The sequence below is a fragment of the Cinclus cinclus genome, chromosome 8 (genome assembly GCF_963662255.1).
Source record: "Cinclus cinclus chromosome 8, bCinCin1.1, whole genome shotgun sequence".
Taxonomy (NCBI): Eukaryota; Metazoa; Chordata; class Aves; order Passeriformes; family Cinclidae; genus Cinclus; species Cinclus cinclus.
Window position 1 is genome coordinate 13,493,606 of NC_085053.1, and position 10,181 is coordinate 13,503,786.

General features: G+C 40.3%; 1 protein-coding gene across 1 annotated transcript; it reads right to left on the minus strand.

Moving 5' to 3' along the window:
• Window positions 1–1,604: 1,604 nt before the first annotated feature.
• On the minus strand, window positions 1,605–9,980 carry RWDD3 (RWD domain containing 3). The gene is made up of 4 exons (XM_062497495.1): window positions 9,896–9,980; window positions 3,997–4,475; window positions 3,173–3,288; window positions 1,605–3,074 (listed from the first exon to the last, which is right to left on the minus strand). The coding sequence occupies exons 1-4, from the start codon at window positions 9,978–9,980 to the stop codon at window positions 2,960–2,962; spliced, it is 795 nt and encodes a 264-aa protein (XP_062353479.1). The 3' UTR covers window positions 1,605–2,959.
• Between the last annotated feature and the right edge of the window lie 201 nt (window positions 9,981–10,181).

The window sequence follows — 10,181 nt, forward strand, 5'->3', positions numbered from 1 at the left end:
ACTAACTTTTTACACACTGATGCATTTTTTTCCCTGCTACTTGTTCTTCTGTGTCTGTGCATTTTGCTCCTCTGTGTCTGCTTCAGCTCCCTTGGAAGGCAGAACATGCACCACAGGACCCATTCTGATGACTTTTGTGCCCCGGAGGCTCACAGGGTAGCTCATCTCTTTTTACAATGAATGCAAACAAACCATCAGTTAACAGACAGCTGCAACATCCTTCCAAAAAGACAGCCTTTAAAAACATTGTTTACTTGTCTGAACAGAAAATATCCTCCTACCCTTCAAAAAAAGTGACATTGATAGGTAGGCAAAAGCATTTGCTTTAACAGAATCAGACTGACATCAGTTTTCATGTTCTCTGCCGTCTGAACTCTATCAAGCTGATCAGATTTGCAATCCTCCTGAAGCACATCAAACCAAGCTATAAACTGCAGTCCTTTCCTACACTGAACTTGTGGATTCGTCCAGTGTGATCTAGTAACAAATTCAACTGTGGTAAAAATCCATTGTATAAACTGCATTTTCCATCTCCTGAAACACAGAAATCACCCAGTTTCTTACAACTTCATTTGCAGGAAGATGAGCACAGTCAGGAGAGATCTGATACTTACCCAATTGTCACTTTTTTATTTTTAATTGGCTGTTGCAGAATGCCAGCTCTGGCCAAACAACTGACCAAGAAGCAGCGGGCAATAAAACCAAAAAAATACATGGGTTTATATTCAAGTGCAACTGGCAGCCACTGATACCACAAATGGCTTTTCTAGCAGGGAAGAAAACTTTATCATCGTGCAAGAAAGATGACCACAACAACTTACACCTCAATTATTTTTGAAGTCACAAGCATTTTGAGATCACACGAGTTGGTATGCCATTCAACCTGATCCCTAAAATCAGCAGATTTACAATGCATCTGGCAAAATTTTATAACATCTAGTTTTTTCAGAGAGATTATGTTTTCTTATGCTGTACATGCATAGGCCTTTTCTTGAGTTTGATACCTGTCAGATCTGTCACACAGTATAAGGAGAAACCCTCTGCAGCTTTTCAAAACTTTATACTGCACTGACACACAATTTTTCAACAGATATTTTACCTCAGAGCAGCTCAATTCTGGAAACTGTAATTTAAAATACATGTTATTTTAATATTTTAAAGATACTTCTGTTTTATTCTTCTTTGTAAAAGTAAAAATTCATCTCCTCATGCACTTAAAATGACAGAAAATTAGAGTTCTTTTCTCTCAGGAAGCCATTTCAAAATAATATAGAACAGATTTGTAAAACCTCTTCAACCCAGTCTCTTTTCTACTGAGCCTGAAGTACTGTATGTGGTAAATATAAGAGACTCATTAAGAACTTTTCTACTATCTCAGTAAATCATCATCAGTGCATAAAATAACATGCAATAGACATATTTGAGACACTCTATATTAGGAAAATCACCAAAATCCTGAAACACTTCAGAAACTTTCAATCTACAACCCTTTATGCATCTGATATCTCAAGCAGTAAAATATAAAAATTTTCCTAGTCTCATTTAGCTGCTTTTCTAGAACATATATAGAAGAGGTATGATGTCATGGTCTGAGCATGAAACAGGCAATCAGATCTTACATAATGAAATGCCAAACCACACCTTTTTTTTTTTTTTTAACTAAACAAATTGTACTGGTCTTCCCCCAGTACAATGGAAATAAATTAGTTTATACTGAATTGATCAAATCTGTTTAATTACAGAATACATGAGACATTTGGCTTCTGAGACTGAATTTTAGAGAGCAGTAAAGCACATGTTTAGTTGCATGCTAAAGCAAACTGAAATGGCAAATGGCAGTACTCTGTGTTAAGAAACTCATGATTGAAAAATTTATATTACTGGAAATTCATAGTCTTGTTAGAGAGTAGTTTCAGGTAAAATAAACAAAAGCACAAACATTAATAATTGTAATAAAGAAGTATCCAATCCTCCCTAGGTAAACAGAACTTGCACAATTTGCACAATTCATAAAATTATTCATATAATTTGTAACACTATACAAATGTAACACACACTACTGATAAAAAAAAAAACTGCCAGTGACCAACCAAAAAAAACCCAAATAAACAAACAAACAAAAACAACTTGGCAGAAGCCTTGAAAGATGGAAGACTGAAGTCTGTATATTCTGCTCCAACACTTTAATTGAATCAAGATTAATCTAAAGCTGCACAGACAGTAAAACTGGATAAAGTACAAAAAAACATCTGTAAACTATCAAAGAAAAAATATTACAATTGGTTTTACCTCATTGTTTTATTAATTTAAATCCCCCACGCAGGTGTTCTTAAAAATTTTAGACTAAAAACTAATATTCAAAAAGACACTTCTAAGTTTTTTCAGGCCCCAAGTGACATGAGCTTCTTCTTCAAATCAACCATCTCGCATTTATAGTCAATTAAAGGGAGAATGAAAAACCAGCAGATTAACTCCTAAGGGATATTAAGTATATGCTGTCCTCACATGTTCAAATGTGTGTCCACTATGTTTTTTCATGGAAATACCTTCATACAGTCTTCCAAAGCAAAATTAATCATGCTCTCTAATAGGGCATTAGCAACAAATTCTACCATGAGAAAAAAGAAACAGACCATTGAAAAACAAGGACTATAAAACAGAGTCTGACTAAAAGACTATTTCCTTAACATTATTTACTCCCAATCTCTCATGCTTGACACGCAATTATCACAGTAAACATCACATTGTTTGGAAAAAGTTAATAATAATAATACATAAATGTCAAAAAATTATCAGTTCTTAACGTATCATTTGCCTTCTTCTTGCAGAAGTATGACTACTAATGGTATTTTTTGCAGAAAAGCTTCAACATTGTTTTGCCACATTAGTCCTTTTATCTTCCATCAGCATCTGCAGTCAACTACTGCTTTGGTCAGAGGTCCAGTGGTTTCCTTTAATTTTATTTTAAGAGAGGAGGCACAAACTCAGAGAAAAGAGTTGCAAGTCCTGCAGTTTCAAATTCCTTTCGTAAGTCCTCCAGTGCTGAATATTCTTTGACTTCAAACGTCTGAAACCTACATTGTAAAAGGGAAACTCATGAATATGCCTGCATTTGACAGAAAGTAATTATCGATTCTGTTACTTTTCTATCCACAACAGTACTAAATTATACCTTTTATGCTGTAACTGTACTTCTGTCTCACACAGTACTCTCATCATTTTCTCTTTGCATTTCTTTCCACTTGAGTCCACATCTACCTTAGAAGTTTTCTGAAGAATCAAGTACTCCTAAATGACAAAAAAAAATCCCAAAATATTAAATGTCACCTAGTATTTCCAAAGTTTAATAAAATGCAAAAGTTCACTCAAAATGTAGTCTTTTTTTAGAACACAGCAATCAAACTTTGAAAGTGCCCATCCCAAAAAGCGCACAACTGCTTCTATTCATCAGTTCTAAGTTAAGTAGACTTAACTGATTAAGAGAACATGAGTTATAAAAGCCAAACATTCACCTCCAACATCACCACAAAAACCCACCTAAGGCAGGGGGAATTTGTGTGTACAGACAAGAATCTCGAAGCCCAAGCGTGCACTAGGACCACCACATGGTTTTAAATTAAGTTAAGAGACAGTTAGCAATGAGTTAGAAATATGTCTGTTATTAATTCCTCACCAAAATTTTTTCTACTTTCTGGGGCATTTGGGAAATACAGGAAACTGAATCTAGGCATATTAAGGTTAGGAAACAAAGGGATATGGGGGTATAATTCCAGTGGGAAGCAAAGCAGTACAGGCCACAGGTCCACAGGTATCACTGCAGACAGAATAGAACACCTTTTTCTTAAATACAGAATAAAGTTGCTGGGTCTTCCTACTCGCATAATGATCAATTTGCTTCCAAAATTGTTAATCTTAGAAAAACACACACAAAATATTCAGACACAAAGGTTTCAGTGGTAAATCGATAGAACTAGTCAACATTCATTGTTCCTGCACCTTAATGCTGCTCCTGTCACCCTGAAGAAGAATCAATATTATCTTGCCCACGAACATCAGTCTTCCAGTCAGCCTTAGATCTGAAGCCCATTTTTCCACAGTTTTCACATATTTTGCCTTTGCTCTCATGTGATCTAAATGCAAAAGGAGCATCCAGATACCATCTCCAGTTCCTTTTGACAAAGTAGTTTTTTCACTGCAAACTGAGGCTGATTGCTTAATGACATCTTTAAGATGCTGCTGTACCCAAAGAATCAGATCGTGTACCATGGGTTCAGAAAGATGCTGCTTTGCTTGTTCAAGCAATTTCTCTTTCACATCCATACACTGGGCCCTTGTAAGCTGGTCAGAGTTAACAGAAATATCTGGTAGAGTTGATGGGTAATTGACTGGTAAATGAAATAACAGCTTTAAAACTACATCTGTATCCAGCAGTTCTTTCACACTGATTTGAATTCTACATGAGATTCCGTGCGTCTCTGGAAAATGGGGGGGGAAAAAAAAAAAAACACATTAATAGTTTGCTTGAAGTTGAAATACACAGATAACATTAAACCATGTTATTTTCTTTAACAACTCAAAGAACTGACATTTCCTATAAAATAAGAGGGGGTGATTTTTTTTTCTACAGGGTGAGGGCTTGCAACCAATGGTTCAAGCTATACCTGCAGGGAATCCTGAAATGAAACACTTCTATAACATAGTAGAAGGAAAGTTATTAACACATTCTAAAAAGCATTCACACCTTTTGGTTCTTTCAAATCTAGACGAGCCAGTAATAAAGAATTGTCTCTCTCAAGCACATAACTCAGCTTCCACAGCTCAATAGCAAAAGCAAGGACAGCTGAAAATAAAGACTTTTCTGGATGGAATCAGCACTGCCCTAAGCTTGTTCCTAAAGAAATCTGTAAGGGTTCTAACATCAATAACTAATGCAAGGCAAACAGACTCGCACCAGGTATTTTTCAAGACAATCATTCAAAAGCAGTTCCACACTAAGCAGATACTTGGAAAGAAAGAAGTCAGATTCTTTGTCCCCTACAACTTGCAGAGAAAATACACTTAAATCTTTTCTGCCAACTCCTCTACAACAGTTGGACTAACCCAAGGAAAACATCTCTGTTGGACACATGACCCTAGATACTACATATATAAATCTGCATGTACTCGCATTAATGCATGTTTATATATCTTCATATGTGCTCAAAATCTGTTGTAGGTCTACTTAAGAACAGGATTATTTTCAGAGTAAAAAGGATACACTCAGTATGCATAGGAAAAGCTAAAGACCACATCATCCTGATAAATCATATCATCAAAGATGCTAAATGTGTAAGTTATATACAGCATTTATTGAAATAAAACCTTCTTAACTAGAAGTTTCACAGAAAAACAATACAAAACTCAACAAAGTGAAAAGCACGGACAAAGACCTAACCTACTTTCGCTCCTCTGCCATGAAGTAAGAGGGCATCAATCAGACAAAAGATGATCTTCTTCAGATGTTCTCTGCTTCACCCTTTTGATGCATTCTAAACACTTCAGTCCTTTTCTTTCAAAAATTGCTAAAATGTCAGGTTGATTCACTCTATGAGGGCAGGAGAAGCCAGATTTGAAAGGCAGATTAGAGGAGAGCTGAGTTTCAGAGCAGGTCTTTTGAAGTGACTTGCACTCTTCCCCCTCTACCTTACCTTACCTTTCTTTACATGACAGTCAGATGAATTATGCTTGATTAGTATTGCTGATGCCACTAACCAACCTCTCACAGTGCCTCTCACATAAAATGCATGATTTTATATTTGAAACCTACTAAAAAAAGTGAAAGAACCTAAAAGTGACTTGGACATATGTACTTTAGAAAGACAGACGTACTTTGGACAGAAGTACTTTAGAGAGCTTATCCCAAGGGCTTGTTTCCAAACCTCCTTCCTGGGTCATACAAAGACCTCTCAAGGTCAGAGAAGTCACAAAATAAAACCAGCAAACCCTCCAAGCCCAATAATCAAACTCTAGCAGTAGTATAAAGAAGTCTCCAAACATCTACAGATCATCACTACCTAAGAGTCAAATCCAGTGGTGAAAACAGTAGGTGGAATTCCAGAGAATTCAGGGAAATCACATGCAACCATGCCTGTATTTACAGGTACCACATGTTAAAAGAGTTTTCTGCCAACAGGAGTTTGCCTTCAATCCTCCAAGACCCTATCAAAGGTTACAGAGTATTTTTATGACAAATGCATTCCTCAGAAAAACACCAGCCTTGGCAGAAGACCCTTGCACATGGTCAGTAGCTACAGAGGACCTCAAGCCTTCCCACTCTGATCTCTCCTCTGCTCTCCTGACAAATGATTCTTCCTGGGCCCCAGCAGCAGAGATCCTCTGCCATTACATGGGCTCAGCACATATAATCACAGACATAGGCAGAAAACCTGCCCTGCACACACAACCACTGTACCAGACAGTGCTGCTGCCCCATGGCCCTCAGCTGCCTCCACTCAGGGCAGCCCCACCAGGCACACAGCCAGTTGGCACCTGGTTGAATGGGGCAAGCATTATTATACTCCTGCCTCTGAATCACTTTGTTCCAAACTATGCTGCCAAGAGATTTTAAAATGCACAGCCTATATAAGCTGAAAAACACTACTCTATCACCAGCTTAATTACAGTGACAGAAAAACATGTTACCTTTCTGATAATCCTCCCAGGATTTTTTCACTAGCTTGTCACAAGAGATCTCACCTAACTCAGAAGCAACAGAGGGATAGACAGACCAACATGCCCCTCTGACAAGGGCCACCAGCTGCAGTGAACTTATTCTTAAGCCTGCAAAAATCTCACACTTTTCCTTGCAATGAACTAATCCAAAGGAAGCAGAACAGCCTTGCATCCCAAGGTGCATCACCCTGAGCCATTGGGAAAAGCCCAGCCGTGCTCATTTACATCTGCTTCAGACTTACTTTTAAAAAGAAGAATCAGTTCAAAACCATTGCAGAGCTGGAGCATCTGAAGTTTATTTAAACCTTGCAGCGTCCATTTTCTGCACCAGCACTGCAGACACTGGCAGAACAAAGAGCAAACCACCGGCGCCCTGCTCAACCTGGCTCTAAAGAAATATTTCCTTTGTTTGCACATGCTACAAGGGCCGAGTTGTCTTCACAGCGACATGGTGATTATTTCTGAAATAAAAGGTTTGGTATGACTGTTCTGATGGCATTTAATGTGCTAATCAGACTAAACTCAATACATTTTAACTCATTTCCCCCCATAGCTGCATGCTTATCAGTATATTTAGCTCTAGCGTACTTCAGATTTTTTCTTATGTTTCATGTCAACCAGACAGATATCCCCCTCCTCTCCTGCCCAAAGGCATTTTATGCAACACATGCAGTCTATTTTTAAATTCAGAAAATGGCACCTACTAACGTACAAGCTTAGAATATCTAAATATAATTTTATAGCAAGCTTGGGAAACAGACAGAAAGAGAACAAATTAACAATTAAATTATGGATTTCTATCTGTAACACTAATCTTTGCAAATAGATACGTAAGGTAAAAAAGATATGCTGTAATTAGTTTATTTAAATTCATCCACACATTGGTTTTGATAAAAACACACTTTACATTCTGAGTACTTGATTGTTAAATTCCAAAAAGCCAAAGTTCCAAAGTTCTTACCATACCAAGAGACCCATAAAAGCATTCTCTTACGTTCCTCCAAACTATGAATCCCCAATGGCCTCCTTTTTGATCCCATGGATCTACACACAAATTACTCTTAATGTCTTAGAGACTGCACAACATAACAGTCTTCCCTGAAGTTATATCTGTGCACTGTTTGTCAATGACAATTTCCATAGTTTGAAGAGATAAAGCAAATGTAAGCTAATGACTGGAGCAAAAGTTAATTGTATACTGACTAGAGATTCTGCAGCTCCAACATGTAAATTCCAAGAGTAAGAAAAATACCAATAATCACTGTTGTAATATAATCTATTTAACTCCGGCAGAAAACTATGTAAACCAATCAAATATACCTGATACTACCATATCATGAACCCAGCCCAGTTAAAGGCCCTCCAAGGTCACATAACACCAATATAAATAAAATAGCTTACTCCCATTGTGTACTTGGGGGCACCTCACTTTATGTCCAGGAAGGTTTTTAAACCTTTTAGATTCTAGTAACTTATAAACACAAAACCATTTTTCCATATATGAAGCACAGAGAAGAATGTGCCAATACTTCTGAACAGATTTGGAGGAACAGACATGTATATGCAATGTTCAGATATGCTCATCTTTTTTTTTTAAATTAACATCTGATAAGCCTGGATACTGCTTTTTCAAACTATGCCCAAAATAACATTCTTGAAATTTTTCACTTAAAAATAAAGCTCAGTTGAAACATTTTATCAATCGTTTTTTAAAAATACAACCTTAAATACCAATTTAAAAAATAAAATGGCACAATTACATGCCTGCGCTGGAGCAGGAGGTATGTTACATGTATCTAGGTACAAAATTCTGGTTTTAGATTTCTGTGGTTAATTGTGCTCCCTGTGGACACTAATGCCTATATCCAAACTCTCCCCTCAAGCACAGTCACCTACAACAGGACAACTGCCCAGGACAAGAGAGAGATATTCTGAATATCTCCTGTGAGGGAGACTACACAAGCTCTCCCAGCAGCCTCCAGCACTCAGTCATCCTCCCAGAAAAAAAAAAAAAAAAAAAAAAAAAAAAAAAAAAAAAAAAAAGTTTCCTTATCAATCCCAGTTCTTTAGGGCTGAATGTACAGACAAAATCTGACAGCAGGCCACTACATCCATCTTTAGCAGCATCCCCCAAGACTTCCCTGCAGTCCAACCAGCAGGAAGCTGCTCTCTACCCATGACTGCTGGGCAGAACTCTGTAATAGCTCCCAGACACCAGGGACCTGTGGCACACAGTATAGGCATACGCTGTGTGTGTATGTGCATGTGCATCTCTCTCCAAAAAGTACCTAAGAGCTGTCACATCTGTGGTAGGCACTAAGTAAAATTTACTAATGGTCTGGACCTGAACAGACACCAACACTTATATATCCTGCCTGACAGAGTTGCTATTGTACACTGGAACTATCGAGGTTTATCCTCCCTTGCTGAAGGGGTACCTTCACAGCACCATACAACACAGACTGATAAAAGGCATCTCTTAATACTGTGTTCTGACCAGTTCAAATCTGGTCATACTGCTCATACCAGTTTAATACTGGACCAGTTTAATACGCGTTCTGACCAGTGGCAACCATGGCTGGCGCAGAAACCATGAAGGCATCTACACTCCCTGCACTCTTTGCCTACAGCAGCCGATGGGAGCAAGTACTAGAAACCTGATCATTCCACCCACGGCACACATCACACAGCAGCCTCAGAACCCCGCACAACCTACAGCCCTATACACCTTGCTGAAGCAGAAGAACAGGAGAACATGTGGCACGTCACAGTGTCCAATTACTCCAGAAAAACCCAGAGACGTCCCAGCGCTTCCCATGCCCTGCATCAGCCGTACCCCTACTCAGTATTACCGGACAAACACCTGTCTTGTTAACGTGTACAAGAGTCACCTGCTTGTTTACCTAGAGAGCAGCCAGCCCGTTCCCAGCCCCCCCAGGGCCTGCAGGGGACTGAGAAGGTCCCTAACTAGAACCGAGCAGGGCACCAAGCGAGGGCGGCCGCGCACGAACCCGGCGGGGCAGGGCCACGCCACGGCCGACACCAGCGAGCGACAGCGCCCGTGCTGCCGCGGGGGCCGAGCGCCGCCCTGAGCGGCCCCGGTGCGCATCCTCCCGGGGCTCTGCCGGGCCGGGCCACCCCGCGGGAGAGCCCGGGCTGGGGACGGAGAGCGCGGCCGCGTCACCTGAGGCCGCCAGCACCTCGCAGGCGCCCGGCTCGCAGTAGATGGCGGCGAGCGCCGACAGCTCCTCCCGCGCCAGCTCCGACATGGCCGCCGGCGCGCGCCGCCGCGCCCCCTGCCGGCCGCGGGACCTGCACCATGGCCGCCAGGGGGCGCCGCCGGCCCGGGCCGCGCCTCAGGGAGGCGAGCAAAATGGCCGCTGTGTGCGGAGAGGGGTGCCCGTGTCCTCCGGGGACTGCCCTCAGGGACCCGCTCCCCGTGCCCGTGTCCGGGGCTGTCCCGCTCCCCG

Excerpts from the sequence above, each read along its gene's own strand:
- RWDD3 (XM_062497495.1), bottom strand. The coding sequence starts at position 9,980 with ATGTCGGAGCTGGCGCGGGAGGAGCTGTCGGCGCTCGCCGCCATCTAC. Across the intron at positions 4,476-9,895 it reads CGAGGTGCTGGCGGCCTCAG|AGACGCACGGAATCTCATGT; the intron begins GTGACGCGGCCG and ends CCCATTTTCCAG. Across the intron at positions 3,075-3,172 it reads GTACAGTTACAGCATAAAAG|GTTTCAGACGTTTGAAGTCA; the intron begins GTATAATTTAGT and ends TTTACAATGTAG.